At 40.2% G+C, this 22677-nt stretch overlaps 1 protein-coding gene across 1 annotated transcript in view; it reads right to left on the minus strand.

The window, feature by feature from the left end:
- The window catches only part of OXCT1 (3-oxoacid CoA-transferase 1), a 97655-nt gene extending 79425 nt beyond the window's left edge, over window positions 1-18230 (minus strand). Inside the window, exons 1-4 of the mRNA XM_042804675.1 lie at window positions 17944-18230; window positions 14995-15103; window positions 13509-13599; window positions 1018-1153 (exon numbers count right to left, since the gene is read on the minus strand). Coding sequence (XP_042660609.1) covers window positions 1018-1153; window positions 13509-13599; window positions 14995-15103; window positions 17944-18036 — 429 coding nt within the window. The 5' untranslated portion in view covers window positions 18037-18230. The remainder of the gene's footprint in view (window positions 1-1017; window positions 1154-13508; window positions 13600-14994; window positions 15104-17943) is intronic.
- Between the last annotated feature and the right edge of the window lie 4447 nt (window positions 18231-22677).

The raw sequence follows: 22677 nt of genomic DNA on the forward strand, positions 1-22677 counted from the left end.
AGGTCAGTGAAGAAGGAAGGGGAGGAAGTGCTCCAGGAATAGAAGCAGAGATTGCCCTGCAGCCCCTGGTGAAGACCATGGTGAGGCAGGCTGTGCCCCTGCAGCCCGTGGAGGTTAATGGTGGGGCAGATACCCACCTGCAGCCCAGAGAAGACCCCACACCAGAGCAGGTGGATGCCCAGAGGAGGCTGTGACCCTGTGGGAAGCCCACCCTGGAGCAGGCTCCTGGTAGGACCTGTGGACTCATGGAGAGAGGAGCCTGCTGCAGCAGGTTTGCTGGCAGGACTTGTGACCTCGTGGGGGATCCACACTGGAGCAGCCTGTTCCCAAAAGACAGCACCCCGTGGGAGGGACCCATGCTGGAGAAGTTTGTGAAGAACTGCAGACTTTGGGTTGGACCCACAACGGAGAAGTTCATGTAGGACTGTCTCCTGTGGTAGGGACCCCATGCTGGAGTAGGGGAAGAGTGTGAGGAGTCCTCCCCCTGAGGAGGAAGGAGCAGCAGAGACAATGGGTGATGAACTGACCGCAACCCCCATCCCCTGCCCCTCTGCACCACTGCAGGGGAGGAGGTAGAGAAATTGGGAGTAAAGTTAAGCCTGGGAAGAAGGGAGGGGTGGGGAAAAGGTGTTTTAAGATTTAGTTTATTTCTTATTATCCTACTCTGATTTGATTGGTAATAAATTAAACTAATTTCCCAAAGTTAAGTCTGTTTTGCCTGTGACGGTAATTGGTGAGTGATCTCTCCCTGTGCTTATCTTGAGCCATGAGCCTTTCATTATAGTTTCTCTCCCCTGGCCAGCTGAGTAGGGGAGTGATAAAGCACCTTTGGTGGGCACCAGGCATCCAGCCAGGGTCAACCCACCACACATGGCAACTGCCATCTGTCTTTACCGAGTATCTGCACATAGGAAAACCATTTGGATTGCTAAATAATTTTATAAGAGCACTCAAGCATTATTTTACTCAGTACTGTAGATGAAAAGAAGTCACCAGTCTTCCAGGGACACTCCTTACCTGAGGTGTAAGCTCAACTTCAAGCTCACCAGATAAATACTGGCGTTCAAATTCAGCATTCTCTCCAACATATGATGACACCATCCGTTTTATCTGCTTAGTCTGAAGTAGGAGACCAAGTCCAAAATTGTCAACACTGTGTAGAAAAAGCCAGACGATACTTAGCATTTATAACAGAGTTTTGTTGTATTCAAAGCACTTGATAACCTTTAATGACTTAACAAAATAGAAAAGGGTTACCTTACCCAACTTTAGACATAAGGAGTTAGAGACAAAAATCGAATTCCAGCTTTTAGAGGGGAAAACATCAAAGCTGCAATTAAAATCTATGAATCTAGTGCTCAGACCTCATCTCTTCCAAGGCATGGAATACATCCAAAACACCTACAAATACCACCTTGAAAGTGGTGTTATTTTATGTATCTGTTCCTTTAAAAAGCCTTACTAATTAATAAAAACTCACACATGACACAACTTGGCTTTGAGTGAACAGAGACTTATTTTTGTTTAAACCCTTGCTCCTCAGGAAAAAAGGCAAATGATTGCTTAGCAGCTCAAGGAGAAAGGCACATTTACATTTATAGTGCTAGTTTGTATATAAGGTAAGAAAATATTTGTATTTCATTTTTCTTATTACAGTAAAGAAATCAATTCCTTATAAAGAAATTGCTTGCTCCAGCAAAAGATACTAACACTGCAATCAAGATTTTCTTGTCTGTGTTGTATCATCAGCTTAAACTGAATGCCAGAGATAGCATACAACATTCTTCTTGTGCCAGTGTTTCTAAATTCTGATATCCTAAAGTAATTATCCTCTACTGGTCTTTACTATTTCTGTGATGTTTGTAATACATATATATCTTATGTACCAATGGGACAAAAACATATTTCAAGGGTTCCTGTGACCAAGAGGCTCTGTAAATAAAAGCTATTTCAATTTGAAAAAAACGATGAGGTTAAAATACAAAAATGGAAATAAACAGAGGTGATATTATAAATGCATGTTTCTTTCAGATTTCAACACATTATGCAGGATGTTGGCAAACTGGTACATGTTTGTGAAGCTCCTCTACACCTGTGTTGGTCTCTACAAGTGGAGAACTCAGACCTTCCACTTCCACTACAGGCAAGATGCCATGATCCAGAAATACCTCACAAAAAGTGATGTCTGCCTCTAGTTGTCTCAATTCAGTATGACTTCATTATCCACACAATGGCTTCAGTTTTCAGCATAATATTGAAAAATCTTAAAAAAATCCTTTAAGAAACCAAACCTGGTATCCAGCATGCTGTAATTAACATGCACATGTGCTTACAATATATGCATGCTATTGAAAACACCACTCCTGAAGAAGAGCTCCAAAATCTTGTCTGCATTTTCTAATTCTATTAATTGCTTTAATGAAATATATCCATTTCCTATACAAATCTCACCCTTCCGGTATTCTTACACCACCATGTCTACAAGACCTTCCTTCTCTAGGTACTGTCAGAAATGAGCTGTCTCTCCACTAATGACCAGCTGGAGAAAGTAATGCATCAGACTGCCTTCCCTCTATTCTCCCTCCTTATACCATACCCAGATTATTGGTAAGTATATCCCCAAACCCTGGCTTTATAATCTATGGTGATTGGGAAGAAAAGAATGTAAAGTATGTGTAAATACTGTAAAACAAATCTATACTTCCCCCACAAAAAATACTATATTACCCAAAAAAGGGGAAAAAAAACACTTAAAAATCAAGATACGATGCTGAGTGAGCTGAGGGGTATTTGTTTTCCACAATAAATCAATGTAGATGAGAGGAAGGAACCCACTGAGCCAGAAGCAAACCTCACTTAATGGATGTTAATACACCACCACTTCAGGATCCACGTCTGACATCCCAGCTGTGACCTCCTAGCATCTTTTCAAAAGGCCATATTCAAAAAACTTACTATTGAACAGTATTCATTTTCAAATACAAAAGTGGTAATGATGAACCCACTTACAACAGCACCACTACCCTCTTGCTTACCAGTGCTAATGTCCTGTAGCACATGCTGCAGTGCTACATGGGGAGGGAGCGGGGCTGAGCAGAGGAGTACCAGCACCAGCTCTTCACCTCCTACCAATACTCAAAATAGCTACATGGACAGACATGCAAACAGAAAGACTACTCAACTGCATGCGTAACAAGGACTATTTTAAGAAGATAGCCCACTTCTATGCATACTCAAGCATTCTGGAAACTGCATGAGAGGAAGTGAAACAAGCTTCTCTGATATGGTTCTCTGAATTTATTCTATGTTCTCTAGATGTAAAGAACTTGGTTTACTGTGAAAGCTTGCTCTGCTCTCCAACTCTGACCTACTAAAAAAAATTTTAAGTCTAACTCTGATGCAATGTTATAAGTGTTGCAGTGTGAAAGCATTGAGAACAAAACGCATGCTGCCAGGAAACAACCTATATTTCTAACTCCCCACAAAAAAAAATTCCACTAGTTTGAAACAAAGAGAGATCAGAATAGAGTAGAAAGAGGAGTCTTGTGGGCAAAGAAAGGGATTAAAAAAGAGAATAAAAATACAAATGCCAGAATTTCCTGCACAGGGTCACTCCAAGCAGGACAATTCCTCTCAAGAAAACCATCTAACCCTGACCTATTATAAAAAGTAGTAAGCAATGTAACAGACCAGCCAGTATCTGGTGGCAGTTTAATGGATTTGTGTATGAGTACTGTGTAGGAAAAGTACTGAAGTTAAACAAAACTGTGAAGTGCTTTGTAGTGCAAGAACGAGCTGGGGCCGGTTGATCTGCTTTCAAACCAGAGTTTACTACTCCTGTGTAGCATTCAGGTGGTTAACACTGCTCCTACCAACGCAAAACTTGCCAACTATCAAACAGAAATGGGCAGTCACGGTATTTCTGCATTCAAAATTCTGAGTATTCACATGAGAAAGGGATGGCAACAGTATCAACAACAGACTTATAATTGTTAAAGAAACTTCTGCCTCATTTCAGTAAGATTTATAATCCCTCCTCCTACAGTCTCAGAAGCAGCTACTGAAGCACACAGTCCTTAACAGGATTTCGTGTATCATCCTGCAGAATCCCATGCAGGATCCCATACAGATACACTTGGTTCCCTCATCTACTACTGTTAGGTATCTTCTCTCAAACAGAACTTAGTAGTTACAAAATTCCCTATAGAAATTAAATAGGAAGTTGCACAAAAGTTACTCTTCCCTTCTTAAGTCACTCTTTCTCCCCATCTCAAAGGCAATCAATTTATTAAAAAACAAAATCGCAGTGAGGATCAGTCACTGAGAATACAATCTTATTTCCCTAGCAAATGAGAAGAGGAATTTTACCTTCAGAAACTCATGTACCAAGAGGCTCTTCCTTATTTGTTTAGCAACACATTCCTTCCTGTTGTTTTGTCCTCAGACCTACTAACCTTCCTGTCAAAAACTAATGTCTGCCTTTTCTAATTAAAAAATTAGCCAGTGATAACTCCCAGCCAGATCTAGCTCACATACCTCACATATACTGGAATTAGTCAAAGACAACACGTCAGTGTTGCACTCCAGATAAATGGTAACTTGCAGCTCTCAGTCCCTTCTCCTTGGAGGCTCAAGCAAAACACACTCTACAGCATCACCCAGAAGAAGAGATTACCCAAGTTTCCAAGCTGATAAAAGCTTCACACACCAACAAACCCTACACAGCCTGGTGAAGTAGGGAACAGAAATGTGCATTCTTATGGAGAAAAAACAGGAGACTTGGAACATCCCACTGCTCTGGAAAGAGACATAACATGGCTTTTGGGGATTTTTTTTTTGAGTAAAAGGGGATAATTACACTCTCTCTGCCTTTGTAAAGGAGTTGTTGGTGTCTAAGAAAATTGGGAGTGGTCAGGACAGACAGACTGAGAACACTGGAAAGCAGGGGTGAGGCAGCATCAATTAGCATGAGGGCATCACTCTATATCTCTTAAAGAGAAGTCTTCCTCTACACTTGTTGTTCAAAGATTCTCCAGGACCTGCAGTGCATATTCCTGGGAGATCCCACCGAGACCAGCAGTCACTAGTTATGAAAGATTAGCATGAATATTTGAGTTTTGGAAAATTAAAACATGTTGGCCAAATAAGAGCTAACATGAGGCCCTACCTGACCTTTCTCCTTTCATAATGTGGAGATTGGAAGGATGGGAGGATAACTGCATTACCCTTGAAGACTACGGATTGAGAAAGAAAAGTATGTAGTAAGAATCCTGGGCAACACTCTACCTCAGGCAAAAACTAGAGTTTCCTGCAACTTGCTGTTGCTGAAAAAAAAAAAAAAAAAAAGGCATATTTATGGTTCTTCCTATTCCTGGAGAATGCTTTATGTAAAGACATGAGTCAGCTTCTGGAGATACATGAGCAGTCTCTCTAGGCATTCGGCAGGTCTGAGTGTTGCACAACTACACATGAAACTTGGTAACAGATGGACCTATTCCAGAGCCAGAATTTTTCCCAGCAAAAGGCTAGGAGTGGGAGAAGGAAACAATTTCCTCTGTCATTCCCAACTTAAAAGAGACTTCATCTTGTCTGTTTTACTTTAAAACAGCAGCTTTTCAGTCTTCAAAAGGATCTGCTCCAAGTTACATGAAATTACATCTCCCAATAGGTACACACTTCCCAGGGGAGGCCAGGTATGCTTCCCAACAAAAAGGAATGCATCAATTACTTCCTGTTTGGCCATCTCTTAGTAACACAGTGTTGTAGTTTGAGCCTGGTCGGCAGCCAACCACCCCACAGCCAATCACCCACCCTTCCCCCCCGCCACACACCTGGGAATGGGGGAGGGAATTAGAGGGGTAAAGGGAGACTTGCAGGTTGAGATAAAAACAGTTTAATAATGGTAATAACACGAGAACAATGACAGCAATAGAAAATATAAATGGGCAATGCACACTGCTGACCACCCGCTGACCAATCCCCAGCCCGTTCCCGGCCAGCGACCCCGAGATACCAAGATCCCACAGTCGCAATCCCGGAAGCGAGAGAGAGAGAGAGAGAGAGAGAGAGAGAGAGAGAGAGAGCCCCTTCCCGACCACCCCTCCTCTATACAGTGAGCATGACATGCCATGATATGGAATATTTCATTGGCCAGTTTGTGTCTGGTGTTCTGCCCGTGCTCCCTCCCTGCTCCCTGTGCACGGGCAGGACACAGGGAGTCAGAGAGTCCCTGAAGTCTCAATAGCAGCTGAAAACATCAGTGTGCTGTCAGCATTCTTCTCATACCAAACCCAATGCTAAATCCAAAACACAGCACTCTTCTAGTTCCCAAAAAGGAATATTAACTCTATTTCAGCTCAAATCAGGACATACAGCCTTAAGCTTTCAGGCTCAGTAGGACTATAGCATGAAACTTTATCAACATGAAAAAATGCATGTAGCTGAAAATACCATCTGAGTTCTTAGTGATGAACATTCATAGGTCCACAGTCCTAAAGTACAATCGTGGCAGCACCAGAAAGGAATCCTTTATAGCCTTTGTGCAGAAAATTAGTAGATGCCTACTAGGTGGTATTTGCCAGAAGACACCAAACAAAAGTGCAGGCACAGGAAGGGTAAAATAAATGTGGACCATCACCCACATAATGGTCCTTAACAGTCGTCTTTCCCATTCTTCTAGATGGTTTTTCACAGTGACACTATCCCACAATAATCCCCCATGCATTACACTAGAAGATTACTAAGGAGCCAGCTCAGATGATACTCTCTTTCTGCTTTTCTTTCCCTCACCTCCAGCAGGGTACAAGAATGAGGGCAAATGAGGAATGAGAGCCAGTTAACAGGGAGAGGAAAACAAATTCAGCTCACGGGAAGGTAAAGTAGACCAAGGCATAATGTTTACTTACGCTATTGATTCCTGAGACACTGTCCTTCAGCCACCTTTTTTTTTTTTTTTTTTTTTTTTTCCTTTTTCCTAGGACATTTTCCCATCTGTCCTAATGGGAACTGTTTAACGGAAAAGAGACACAGAAGCTCTCTGAGGGAAGGTGTTTGAGAAAAGAAGAGGAAGAGAGAAGTAGGGGTGCTGCCATATGCTAAGGCAGTCCTGGTCAGGAAACAAGAATTCCTGCACAGAAAACAAGGCAGTGGGACACAGCTCCCAGAAACCATCTCACCACCTTTTCAGCCCATGACAAAGGACAAAGGAAACAGCGCACTGAATCTTTCTCAGCTCAGCAGCATGGAACTTATTTCACCTTGAGGGGAGCAAGAATAAAGAAAATAAGGGAGCCTACAGTTGCTGGGACTCACGAAACCTTGCATGCAAGTGGGTGTGACTGAGCCTTAAACTCTCTGCTACTCCTCTGCAGCATTTGCACTGCACTCTTCTCCCTCCACTACTAAAGCCTTCTTAGAGGAACGCTGTCCTCTCTGCTTCAATACCTTCATCTCAGATCCAGCCTCAGAGGAAAACGGCAGTATTCTTCCTCTGCCATCCTCTTCCAAAAACAATGCCCCACTCCTGTAAGAATTATGGGTGCAGGTATATAGGCCAAGCCCATTGAAAGGTTGTAAAGACAGGCAATTTTTGAATGGACAAGTACTGTACATTGAATGGTTAAGTCAGCAGCAAGGTCTCCTTTTTTCACATTCCCTTCTGCTATGAAATGCTATATTGTGTTTTTATTACAACAAATACAACAACTTTATTCAGAACTTTTTAAATTTACCATATTTCTCCTTCACAGTGAAGTTATATGGTACAGACTTAATCTGATATTTGAATTTTATCATGAATGCATATTTCAAAAGTCTCCTGGCTGAAAGCTAGGTTTAACTTTTATTGTCAGCTTTCTAAAACCAAGTTGACACAATTCCCTTGACCATGCTGGGTTCTATACCCATTTTGTCTTTGAAATCACAACCAGAAAGTCATCTGCACAGCTGATTTCTCAATAGTTCCATGTAGTGCAAAGTTTAGTGCAATTCACACTGCCAAAATCCTAAATAACCTCTACACTAAAATTAGTAAAATGACCTGGTCAGGTTTTTCAGGGAGTTGCAGTTCACACAGTGTCACCAATTTAACAGCTGCAATAAAGCATATGATTAGATTATTTACAAAAAATTGAGATGATTAAAAAAAAAAGACTGCTTCAAATAATGAACTTAACACTGAAAATATCTTAAATACCTTGCCCCATTATTTTGGCAACTTGCCATGCACAGGATTTTACCTAACTCACTGGCGACCTTCTATTTCACTTCTGAAAGTATATTTAATTTGGGATGTTTAAAGAATCTCTTACAAATATAAAAAAATGACAGACACAACGTAAGATACTTTGAGCATCACCTTGATCATACCTTTGTGTATATACAAGCTTTCTTCCCAGTCCCTCATAGACTATTTCATTTACATTTTATCTCTGTATCAAGGGACTGACAAATTCATGCCATTAAAAACACTTGGCACCTTATACTATGTGAAAAAATTGCTCAACTTCCTGTGAATTCAGAATGCAAGTTCCACCTGATGATGAAATATTTTGATTATTTTGATTACTATGATTAAATATACATAGGTAATAAAATTATATATAAGTATATGTAACATATATATATTTATAAAAGTAATAAAAAGGATGGAATTAAGCCATGGGACTTACATATGCAAGAACAAAAAGGGAGTCTGTGGCAAAGATGTCAGGCTTTTTTTTTTTTTTAACAGAAACATAAAATTCAAAGCAGTGACTGAAAAATTAGATACCCTTTAACCTTAACATATGCAACAGTTATCAATCCTGCCTTAAATTCAAAATATTTGTTAAGAAGTTAAAAATACCTTTTGTGCTTTAGAATATGGGGTGCAGTAAGTTTACCATTGCATCTGATGCCACAGAGTAGTGCCTTCTCTAGAGATCTGGCAACTGCAAATAGCCCATTAGGAAAACAAGGGTATTATGTTCAACAGAACTAAGTAACAGGGCATTCAAGCATCATGATCAACAGTTCAAATGCTTACATAACATTGTAACATAAAAAGAACTTCTTCACAAAGTGCACAGAAACCAAATGTTCACAAAGCTGGTAATGTCTTTTAAACAGACAGTCTGAATCTGTGATAATCTGATGACATGCTGTCAATCTCCTTTTAATTACTAATCATCTGGGTGATCATCTAAGATATTAACTGTGACTTCTCTTTACTCTAAGTGAAACTCTACTGTTCAACACTACTGAATTCAAAAAGAATGCATATTTAAGTCTCAAAAACAGACAAAGCCCAGAGAGAAGTAGCCCATTTGATAAAACAGTCAGACCACATGTGTGGCTACTACTGGTAATGACTTCATTTTTAACAAGTACAAATTCAGCCTATTGAGGTGGTAGAAACAGAATGGAAGTGTTGATCTCAGAATGTGATTATAGCCAGAAGTAATTATCCATTTCACTACACAAAACGAATTAAAAATAATAATTTGGTGCCAATTTCTTAAACTTTCAATTTAAGTATTTGGCTGTGTCGACAAGAACACAGTTTTTGTTGCAACACCGATCCTGAAACAATGGGTGTGATACCCTGCATTAGGGAAGTCTTGGCATAAGCTGACCTGAAACATCTAAGTCCACTGTAACTTGGAAATCAATATGCAACAAGATACCACTAAGTCACAAGCAGATGAAAAAAGATCCATGTGCAACAAGGTACTGTACACTAATTACAACTATGTTGGGAACTTACTGAATCAAGGTTTAAAATAAGGACCTACTGACATGTGGAATGAACCAAATTCAAACACTAATGCAGTAAAAAATTAATAAAATGGATTTCAGTTACCTACTGAGACAGAATCCTCTAAATTTAAATGGCTTATATTAACATAAAGAAAGTATTTAAAATATGAACAACATGGGCAAAACAAGTTATAAGGGAAGGCATGACAGGTTCTATTTTAGAAGCACACTCACACACCACGGTATCTTTCATTATCTCCCTAGTTCACAAGCTCCAGTTTCCCTTGCTGCAAATTGTGTAAATACGAGAGATTGTGGATATTTGTACTGCTTCCCTTTCAAACACTTTACCTTGTTTGGGTTGGCAAAAGAGTAATTACTCTTAAAGGTGCCATTTCACTAGCTAACACACAGCGTACAGACTAGCACAATGTACAGCAACACAGCAAGTTCAGCAGTATGTTTCTAACTAGGGTACCTAAGAGCACCCCATATGCTACTGTACAACCTGTCCTTGGCAAGCCTTTCAAAGGCCAAAACAAGGACTTTACCTGGCAGCAACTCCGTGATTTGTACAAGGATTTGCACTGTTACACTGCAGCAGAGAACAGGGTGTGAACTTGCAAACATCCTACTCTAATGTTTCTAGACACTGCCAAGCATTTCTGGGCTTTGCTGAACCTTCTTTCCAGCTAAAAGAAAAGTTGGCAAAAGCACTTCAGGACGTCCTAATTAATGCTTTCCCCTAGGTGTAAGTGAAACACTGTCTCCATTGCTGCTATTTTAGTTATAAACAGACAGCTCTAACACATCTTGTAGTTCACACATATTAAAAGACATATGACTTAATCCATGTAGCTGCACTGTTCTCCAGAACAGGTTCTCTGTCCAGTTACTTGGCTCCTTCCCTGCTCCAATTACAAGTTCCCTGCTAACCCCACTGCAGGATGAGAAAACCTAACCACAGCCAATTACTTCCTGTTTGCTGGATGAGCTGGAGAAAACAGCTGTAGTCAGGAAGAAAAAACACATCAGGACATCAACAGCACCAAAGCAAAACACACTGAATCTTGAAAAGTAGCAAAATGCTCATTCCATAAAGTACCTGACATTGAGATTACAGGAACAATTCACCCTTTAAATTCTATTGCTGCAGGGTATATGATTGCTGTGCTACTTCAGTTTTTAAATCCACTTATTAGTATTGCAATACTTGATAATATCACTATACTTTTTTGACATGGTATTAGAAGATGATTAAATGGTATCATTCACTGTGATGAGGTAATGACATCTGTGCTTTAAACTGGTTCCCAAACCCTACCAAACTACAGTCACCTAAGTTCCATATAATTGTAATACAATAGATGAAAACAATAGATGAGACTATATTTTATTATTAATTTCAAAACAAATGATACCATTCAACATGAGAGCAAAACTATGATTTTTACAAATTAGACTTTATGAAAAGCCTAGATGCCCTCAGGCATTTTCAATCATTACACTGTTCTTCCATGAATGTTCATGGAAAACTAGTTTCAAGAAAAAACGACTTAAATTTTGCTTTCCTGTCAGCAACCAAACATTTCACAGTACTCACTCCAGCCTCAAAGTCCAAAGAATTTTAAGGAAAGTTAGCGTTATTTCAAGCAAAATTAAGTCTAACCTGTAACACCACCAACTATACGCAGAATATAATATAAAATGCTATCTTCTGCCTTCTATTCCATAATGCTTCCCTTTTCACTTTTCCTCACATTCAAACCCTCAACTCCCTTCCAGAAGCACCCATGCAATCTCTCTATCTATATACATGTGTGTCACTCAGAAATAAGAGTATGAGGAAAGTGAATGATGTCTCCTCTAAGTGAAATGATCTCCAAGTGATTGATCTTTCCACTCAAAATTATTTCTGTATCTCTCTCTCTCTCCTTTTTCTCATCCAACAGAGATTGCTTCCCACAGAAGGCTAAAGAGCTTGAGTTTTGATTGTGTATGTGCCAAATTCCAATATAAATCATATCTGTTATCCAATGAACATGCAATGGCAAGCAAGAAGCACTGAAAAGAAAATTAAGATCAACATATCGTGAACTTCAATCTCAGAAGTCTGGACTATAAATCTACATATATAGAAACTAAATCTGGTTTTTGAATGGTATTCTAGTTTTAACTTATGTTAAATACAGTTGGGTTAAAAACAAAAGATTGGGATGCAAATCTATGGATAAAGTATATGAGAGATGTAGAGATGCAGCTCAAAATAGCACAAATCATTATTAAATAAATTCCACCTAGTTCACTTTTTTGGCAAGGCTGGAGGAATTAAGGAGCAAGGTTTGACACCCATTTTTATTTTATATGAAGAACAAAGTTCTTCATACCCAAACAACCTTTCTGGCTTATATATACTTGTCTCTCTTTTATTTTAACATAGGTACAGAAGAAAACAGTTTCCCAGTGATTTTTTTTTCCCCCTACAGTTCTCACTCTGCAATCGGATAAAGGCTGAGCTGCTACAGAACAGATGGGAGACTTCCCACCCAAGAAAAGGGCTCATAATTCTCATTACTATTTCACCATAAATACAGCATTCAAAAGTAAGAAGTTCACAGAAAATGTAATAACACAGATATTACCATTTGCTGAAAGTAAGCAACGTTATAAAAAAATTTTAAAAAAAAAAAAAAAAATGGGAAGAATGCTTACAAAGCATCTTCCTTACCAACTGGGGTGTGCAACCCCAGTATATCTAGCTGTACTAATAAGAAAAGACTGTTATTTCACAAGAAAATAGAGTTTGGGATGAAGTTCCTAATCAAAGAAAATTTGCTAAAGAAAGTACAATGCCACCAGGAGATAGTCTTCCAATATTCTTTAAATCTACAATGAACAAAATTACATTGGAATTATTGTGTTGCTGAAGGTAACATTTAATAGGATGAGTCACTGAACCAAGGTTAGAGCCACCTGCAGATACCAGTCATCCAACAATGCTGCAAGGAACAGAATATCCATCTTATTGACCAGGCTGACTTCAAATACAAGTCATTATATTCTGGGTGTCAGAAATTAAAAGAAATAGAAGTACTACTTATCAATGCCTTTCAAAAGAAGTGGTTGTAATTATTTCTCTATATGAAAATTGTCAGGTATTGTGGAGTCTGCCACAATGAACAGCCTGTGTAAAAATTAGCCCTAATGAGACACTGAGAAGTTATATGTAAAAGAATTATTCTCACTGTCAATCCCACATGAATATCTTAATGGGCAAACATTTAAAAGAATAAATCAAAAATTCCAAGACCCATTAAAGAAGCTCTCCATTCTTTTATAATATTCACCACTGTTGTGTTGTTTGGAGTTTTTTTTTTAAGTAACAGAATTAGAGTAAGAAAGTCAGAAAGCACCAAATTGTAGTTTAAAAAAAAAAATATCCCTGTTTAGAATGTCACACACACATTGATATTACATTTAAAGCATCTAAGTCAGAATTCTCAGCTACAGTCAGTCAGTTAAATATATATAAATACATATGATTGCAACTGTCTACAACAGTGACAACTGCTCCCTGACAAAGCTGCGTATACATATTCAGTACTGTACTTTCTGGGCTCATTCCAAAAATAACACTTTCAAACAAAGCTGTGTCATTAATATGAAAATTCTCATGATGAAAAGTAGGACTTTTTCATACATATCAGCCTTTTCCCATGAACAGAATATTTAGTCTATACTTAATAAACCACAGACATATGAATACCTACCCTGCATTATTACTGACTGCTGTTAGTCCCTTTACTCCAGTCTTCAGTAAACCCCCAATCAGGTTTTCAGGAATCCCACACAATCCAAAACCTACATAAAATAAAAGAATATTTAATATGTAACAAGTGTTTGAAAGAACATAGACTAATCAGAAGTCTGAGAATATGTACTGTTTCATTAAAAATCTTTTATGAGTAGAACAAGCTCCTTAGTTGACTAAATAAACCAACACCTCTGGAAAGAGTTGCACCTTAGTATTGTCATCTCCCAGTCACTAGGTGCTTCCCAGTTTGCAGGAAAGCCATTTAACTATCAGAGGTCTGCTCACACACAAATGACCTTTGGAGCAAGGGTCCAGGACCTTTGGCTCTCCTGATGTGTGTCTTAACCACTGTGCTCATTATTCCTTCTTCTCTTTCTACCCAACTAACCTTCAGATCTTTGCTGCATGTAACAATGTCAAACAGGAGGAGCAAGGAGTTCTCCTACACAGGTTAGCCTATAATTAGGTGATAAAAATCTGGGGCTCTTAATGCTCTCAAGATCTGTAACTGGAAGCACAGTAACCCAGATCTCCACCCAGGCTCAGATCCCTCATACTTCTACCTATTATGCAAGAACCTGGTATGCCTAAAATGAAATACCATGTCAGATTTGAGGCACCTCACTCTTAGGACAGGCTCTAACACTACAACTACTACCATTTGCTTCCCAATCACTTAGCCTCAGATCTTCTTTTGTTCCAACAACAACAAAAAATTACAGTAATTCTTCCTAGAAAGCGTCTTCCCTCATTACACACCTCCAGTGAGGTTTCCCATGTTTTACAATTCTATTCATCACTTCTTTAATATTAAAAATCGCATGTAACCTACTAAATAGGGATATCACTTTTATTTCAGTAGATTGAACAGCATGAAATCATGGAAATCGTCTAGAATATTCAAAAGCTCAAGTCACAGTGAAAGTCAGTAAGACACAACTTTTTGACTCTTCTGTAAATACTACACATAACCATTTAGTGTAACATAGATAAGTATTATCTTTATTTCCTACAGCCAGAAACAGGTTAGGCAATTTGTTCAAGGTCACAGACACCAAGTGACTAGGCAGATACAGAATACTGAGAATACCACCATACAAATAATCAAACCAAATTTTACTTCTTCACCATCTGAAATAACAATGCTAACTTGAAAAAGCCAAAGTTGATTTTCTGCATTCAAACTGGCATAAGTAAAGTCTTACAATTCACCAGTAAGGCAAAACAAACTAATGATTTTTCTGAGGCTTTTCCACTACCCTAAGAAACAAACTGAAAGAGTCTGTCCCTCATTAGCCAAGTAAGAAATCACTTGTTTAAAATAAACATACAAGTACATGGATTCTTAAATTAGTTAATATTAAAAGAAACATGGTAAAACAGTAAAAAGTATCTCATTAATAGAACATGTGATTTAATCCATAAAGAATTTAAATATTTACCACCAACAAGTATAGTTGCCCCATTGGGTATATCTTTTACAGCTTCAACAGGATCAGTATAAAATTTGGTGTTGCGATGACAGCTGGTAGAAAAATAGCATCCACAAATCTGGAACAACATTAAAAGAAACAAGTGAATGAATAAAAGCATTTTATAGTAGCTTTATAATGGCAACCAACCCTCCGGCTAGGTAAGTGGGAAAACATACAAAAACCCAGATATTCCAACTGTAAACACTAAACATCAGGGTCAGGGTGGAGAAAGGTTTGGGTATCCAAAACAAGGACTCTATTGCCTCTCTATCCCCCATATCACCCATATTTTACAGAATTTATATGTACTATGAAGGCTTTAGGCTTAATATGAGCTGCATCAATTTGACAATATCCAAACAGATTTTAAATTTCTGAATTTCATCCTAAACTACTGACAAATTGAGACTCATTGTGAACAGATTCACAAATGCAATTCCTCTGCAGGAGTTAGAGCAATCCAAAGACTGTCCTAACCCAAATATTGCTACTTGTAGCTTCAAAGGTATTCAAACACTAAACATAACCAGAAATTGCTGAAGCAAAGAGACAACACCACTACAAAATTTGAGTGGAAGCCAAGGAACAACATGAAGCACAGCGCTGTGCTGGCAGTATAGTAAGCTGGGACTCCCTTCAACAAAGTGAACCTTCCCCCAGCTTCCTAACACAGTGTTAGAGCACTTTGTGTTGTTGAAGAACAGCCCAGAATCAGGGAGATTCCAACAAACTGATAATAGGGAGGGGCAAGAGGGAAATCAATACAAATATCACCCTGAAAACTAGACTTCATGGTGCAAAGCCATTACACAGTAACCATCATAACTCATCTATTATACTCTTAGGTCATGGTTACCCTTTTTTTATTTTCTCTTTAAATATTTCCCATCCATACTACCATGCATTAATACTAATCAGGTACTGCCAAGGCTCCAGTAGCAACTGACATCTAAGTCACTACACTGACAGAGTCTCCACAAACTGAGAGGATCTGGAAGTTATACTACTATCTACTGGTGTTTCCACTTCTAATTTGATAGTAGCAGTGAGAAATTTTTAAACTGGAAGGGGAAAAGAATGACTAAATAAATAATAAGCAAGCTAATCTACATGCACTTAAAAGGCAATAGCCTAATTCTTCCCTAAAGAGTTGCCTTAAGATCCAGTTACAAGGAGGACAATAATTTCTGGCTCAGTTTCGAGGTTACACAAATTATATTCTTTATAAAAATAAGACTGCAAGAGTTCGTACTGAATATTAGGAAAACCTTTCTGAATGGAGGCTTAACTCCTTCCAAGTGAAAACACTGATGTTCCTCTGCTTTGATGGACTAAAAAATAAATAAATCAGTACATGGGTCATATGGAACAGGGCCAGATAGAGTAAAAGACCTTTCCCCATACCCAATTATACTGTGACTAATTCTTTCAGAAACATTTGTTTGTAACAACTGTAAGACTGCAAATACCATCTCTTCTGGTCACATCCAGTAGGCAAGTGACAAAATGATTATTAAGTGCTGGCGCCCTCGTGAGCTCTGGTACAACAGAGCTGCAAGCAGATATGAGGGCCAGGGCTGGAGGGAGGCCAGGGCACTGCTGTGTCCCTGTACCCAGATACAGGAGAATATTTTAGAGACCACATGGTACCCTTTATTTGATCTTCCCAATTGCCTGTAACAGTGGGGAACAACAAAGCAGTATGTGTTACATATGTGTGTATTCCCAGGATGGATGTCTCTACCATGGTTATCTGCCCTTCTGTACTAAATATGTTCTTTTCAGTCCCTTTCCCACTCACCCTGCAGTTTGAAAGCAATGGACTTTTCAGAAGCCAAGATGCCAGGGATCACCAGTGCTCCCCTGCACACCAGGGCAGCAAGCTAAGACCTCAAGAGCTGGCTGCAATTCTGGCTGTCCAGGTTTAAGAGAGAATAAACATGGGGTTGTATGAGTTCCTAGAACAATCAACAAAATTGAACTAAATTTTATAGAAGAGCAAAATATAACTTAACAAAACAAAAACTTAAAGAGCTATTATTATTTGTCCATAAAGACATCAGGGAGAATAACCACAGGCATGAGAAGCAGAGTAGATGAGCCGTTTCAACTAAAATAAGAAAAGCCACAGAAACAATTCTACCTGAAGAGACAAAAAAAAGTGTCTATAGTTATATGTGGGGTGGAAGCCATTAGATCAGTGAGGTTTGGCAAAAGCTTCCCCCAGGAAGAGCAAATCAAGCAAGCAAGCTAGCTGCACAGCTGAACTCCATAGGTTTTTGAACGGCAACACACAGGGGGGCTGCTGGGGACCTGCGTTCACTGACCGGGAGTCTCCTTGCCCAAACCTGCAGCCTACCCCTTGGAAAGGCCAACAGCGTTAAGGTGAGAACAAGATTGAAATATACAGGAGCATACTGGAAATGTACTGCGATTTCAAATGGAAGAGAAATACACAAAAATTAACCCCGAAGACAAATTTCCGGGCTGATCCCCCAAGGTCACGGCATCCCAACCCACCGCCGAAACAAGGCCTGCCCGGGGGCCCTGCTCTGCCCTCCTCCCGGCCGCCCGCCTTCCGCAGCACCCGCGGGCCTCCTTCGGGCCAAAACCGCCACGCGTTAATAGGGGTATTCAAAAAAAAAAAAAAAAAAAAAAAAAAAGGAAGATAAAAAGCACAAAAAATCAAACCCAAAAGAAAAAACAAAACCCATCACTTCAAGTAGGAGGCTCCCTCGCCTGCGGCAGGCGTCGAGCCCCGGCGGGGTCTGCACCCTGCCAAGGTCACGGCCGCCCGGGCAGCGGCGGCGGCTCGGCGGGCAGGGGGCCGCGGCGAGGGCGCGGTGCCGGGCGGTGCCGGGGAGCGCTGCCGAGCGGCGGCCCGGGGCTGCGGCCGTCCCCGCCGCCCCGCCTTACCTCAGCGGCGGCGGCGGCGGCGCCCCGCGCCCGCGCGGCGGGAAGGAGGATGCGGCGGCTGAGTGGCGGCAGGAGGAATTTGTACGCCGCCATCTTCGCGCTGCGCGGCTCTCGGGGAAGGGACCGGAGTGGCGGCGGGCTGGGCCGAGGCGGCGGCTGTTGTCCGGCGGCGGGAGCGAAGGCGGGAGGGAGGGTGGGGGGCTCGGCCCTGACGCCCAGTGACGTCGGTGCGCCCGGGGCGGGGCTGCTGGCTGATGGCGGGGCCGCGCCTGAGGGGCGGCGGCGGGTGTCGGTAGCCGTGGTTGTCGGGCGGAGGCTGTCCGCCCCGGCGGCGGCGCGGAGAGCTGTCCAGCGGCCCCGCGGCTGCCCAGCCCCGGGAGCGGGGTCCCACGGGGGGCTGGCGGCAGGGCCGGGCCGGCGGCAGCAGCCCCCGCTCCTGCAGCCCCCCCCGACACCCCCGACTCTGCAGTTTCGTTGTTATAAAACCCTCACACCCACGGAAGACACACGTGGACAAACCCACCGAGGTTACAATCACTTCGGTTGCGAAGTGTGTGGGGGGGTGTTCCCTGTTTTCCCTCCGGTGCTCCGCTACTTCCCCCGGCAGACGACTCGGATGCGCCATTGCAGATGTCTCCCCGCGAAGTTACGGTGGCTGAAATTTCTGTCCTATCACTTTGTGACCAAGGACTAACACCACGGGAGTTAAAGTGAGGTCAGAGGCCTGGAATGGTTAAGTTTCCAATGCATATCCCTCCGTGTGAGCCAGGCTCCGATAGGCACGCGGTCTCCACAGGGCGCTCGGATGCTATGTTTGGGTGGGAAAATGTTACTGGGATAGATGTTTAAGCGGCCACGTGATGTGAACTGCTGGCATTGCTGCTGCTGCTAGAAGGAAAATTCGGAGCATGCCCCTGCTATTATTTACACTTTCTAAAAATACCCCGTATGATCAGTGCATGCCCTAACAATGCCTGGTGGAACCAAAGGGCTCACAGAAAAACGTGAGAAGCTCATTAGATACAGGAGAAGAGAAATTCCCCTCACACACTTGACAGGAGATCACGCTTCTTGCAGGTCACGCTGCTCCTCATCTTGTTTCCAGGCTGTCTCCAATGCAGCTCCTGGCCTCACTGCACTATGAACACACAGCAGGGTAGTTTACAAGGCAGCCAAGGTTTTAAGAGCATGCTGCGAGTCTCCAAAGCGCTTGTGCACAACCAGGACGTTTTATTCAGAGCGCTGGCCCAGCCTTGAAGGTGCTGGCCTGTGGCCCCTGCCATGCCACCCTCTTACGCATTTTAAAAGGTGGTGGTACCCGTAGTTACAGTTCACATAACCAACAAGCCTTGCAGATGCCAGTGAAGAGTGGTGGAGACACCTTCGGTGTCAGGAAGGCTTTGGTTTTGTTTGGGTTGGTTTTTCGGTTTTGTTTTCTTTGTTTGTCTGGTTGGGGGTTGTTTCTCGTTTTGGTTTTGTTTTGTTTTGTTTTGTTTTTTTAATAAGATATTCACCAAATTTAGCTAGTCTGTTAAGTCTGGGGCACTTCCAGGTGTAAAAAGCTACAAATTACAGGGGCTTAATGAACTGGGAAAAAAAAAAAAAAATAGCACAGCTTGTATTCTTCCAGGGCTAAGCACCTGCAGAAAAGTTTTACAGTACTGGATTTCTGAACCTTGGTTCTACCTAAATTTCATATAGACATATAAATTCCTTAAGTCACATTTCCTTTCATGAAAAAAATGTCCCTAAGCATTAAAAAACCTGTCTAAAAGAAGATTATTCTCTTCAGTTCAATAAGTATCTTCCTTTAAACCAACAGTGTGCATTCTCAAACGTATCAAAGTGTTCACTCTTGTGTACTTATTACATACCCAGCGAGCAATTATTTTGCATGGGCTTTGGAGTATTTGGGACTCCAACAGCATTGCTCTTTGCATGCTGGAGGAAGGGAGCTAGCAGCATGCAGTAGATACAGTGCATGAGTATTAATTCCTCCTTGGAACATCTGTTATGCAAAGCTGGTATTTCTGCTTATATAAATTACAATTTCTGATCTAGGAAATTAGGAAAATAAGACTTTTCCTTATCAGGTGCTACGGATTGTCTAAAACCAAAATTATTAAAAAAAAAAATTGTGCAAAGTCCACATGCTCTGGACTGCAAGTCTCTTATTTTGGTTTAGAAAGCTCCTCCTTAGAAAAGCTAATTGAATGAGTAGGTAAAAAAATTTCTTCTGGAGTACTTTATAAAGGGTGGTAGATCTACTTTGTCTTAATTTTTAAGATGTCTTAAAGCTCTTCACGCAACAAGGACTACAACTAAGCATCCAACATGAAACAAAACTAAAATAAGAATATTTTTAATACGATCCAATTTTGTACACTGAAGTAAATCATGTAACAGTGGTAGCATGTGAGTTAAACACTTTTCAAGTTCAACAGCATTTACAAATGAGTAGTGGGAGAGTTTTGAGCCTTTGCTGCCAAAAACAAGTCAGCAGGTATGCATTCTGGAGCTACCACAGGTTAATCATTATATACACCATATAACACCAGCTTACTTATACAACTACCAAGCATGATAAGATGTCAAAGTCAGCATGCCAATACAGTGAAAAAATACTTCTGAAAGAAGCTACCAAAGAGTTAGCAGACAGGCACACTACTTTTATGGGTTTGATTTACCTGTACAGTGGGAAGAACCAGAACTCTGATATGAACAACTTTATTTCTAGACAAATTTCTTAAAATTTGTTTACACTTGACACAGAATTTAGCTAATTAAAATTTAGCAATTTGCCCTTCTTTCAGATCCATTGTAATTTGGCAAGAAAATTCAGTTACTGAGGCATGAAAATCACATGTGGAGCCACGCAAATGGGAAAGCTCATTAAACTATGCAGCAACTAAAACACGCACAGAACACCTAAACTTACCGCCAACGTGTTAGTAAGTCCCAGTTCTGAAACAAGAGGTTGGTGTTTAAGTAATTTTGAGTGTTATTCAAAAAACTAAAGCATTTTTTATATTAATCGTTAACCAAAGAGAACTTGAAACTCATCTTTCGACAAAGTGGGACAAACCTGATACCCTTGATATGGGATGAAAAGTCAAAGAAAATTGAAGGATTATTTCATAGCATCTACATCTTCCTGCAAGAATGGAGTACTACAGGGAAAAAAAAAAATAAAGGAAGGATATAAAACTTATGATACAGACCTAAAGGCATTAGATAATTATAAATATATTCCAGCTAAGAACATAAAAATAATTACAAGCTTCTTTGCTATACTTTCAGCAATTTTAAGATTGACTCATAGAGTTCATAGGAAGTATATTTAACTAGGGGAAGACAAAAGGGCTGCCACCTGCATCACCAATGGTTACTCTAGTAAGCCGTGTGAACTTAAATATTCAATTTATTAACTAGGTTCTGTTGAAAGGAAGGTCGTTATAAAGAAAAATGGATATTTACAGGTCTAGTGACAACTATATATGTTAAAAATCAGCAGGGGTTTGTCAAATGAAAGTTCATACATAATTAAATATCAACACCAAAGGCAAAATTAAATTGGAAGACAAACAAAAAACCCACCTTCTAGACAATTATGGAAATGTAAAGCAAATGAGAGAACCACAGAGCCAAGATTTTTTAAGGAAACAACCTATGGAGCTGTTGAGGAATCTCTTTGCCAACTAACTCTGGCAACATTTTCTCTTCACAGTCCCAAGTTTAAAATCAAAGGGGATACCAAACTATAAAAGGATCCTGAAGCTACATAATAAGGAAGAATCAACAACCCTTTGGCAAGAGCAATTCTTTATTCCTGAAGGACTTCTTGAGCAGACAGTAAAAAGGCAACTAATATTTTTTGTTATAATTGAAGTTACAGTAGATTCTAGGAGCTCACCTAATTAAGAAAATAAGAAACAAAACAAAACACACTAATTGGATAAGGAGGTCCATACTGTGAAAATCTGGAGGGATTTTTTTTGTTTCATACTAGTCCAGTTTCTATTCTAGCAGTCTCATATTTTAGGCAGAATGTCCTACTTTCATATAAACAGTACAAAAGTTTCTGTATGATGTTATATGTATTATTATTACAAGCTAAGATAAGCAAATATGCAGAACTTCTTCAAAGCCACTGAACATTTTATACTTAGTCAAAATTGGAGAATTAAAGTTACTGCAGCAAATTATTCAGTTATTAACCTCTACAGCACTGAGAAGTAGCCACTGAAATATCAGGAGTTAAATTAACAGTTAAATAGTTACTTCAATTCGGTAATCCTAAAAATACAAAACTTCACACTTTCTGACCAGTGCAAATGCTGCGCCTCAATTCAAAACCACACTACAAGGTGTAATCATACAATACTTAAAATTAAGGTGTCATTTTTGTTTAAATAGAACCACAAAGTTTGTTACTTGGCATGACCATTGGCACTTCCATTTATGTTCATATATTGCATATTTAGTATCTGTCATTAATACTGTTTCAATTAGGTAAGTGTAATAACCCTCAACAGTAACAATCAGTATGTCTACTAGTTCGGGAGAAAGGATAAGTGACTTACCATTCCTTTACAGCAGGAGTGAGGAAAAAACAAAATGCATATTCAGCAGATACTTGCAGACATCAGCTGTGTAAGTTCCAGATATTTATGTATTGATACTTATGGAGGCTGGTTTAAATTCTTATTCAGAAAGCCCTACTAAGCTCTTACT

This window comes from Tyto alba, unplaced genomic scaffold (genome assembly GCF_018691265.1).
Source record: "Tyto alba isolate M040663 unplaced genomic scaffold, T.alba_DEE_v4.0 Super-Scaffold_42, whole genome shotgun sequence".
Taxonomy (NCBI): Eukaryota; Metazoa; Chordata; class Aves; order Strigiformes; family Tytonidae; genus Tyto; species Tyto alba.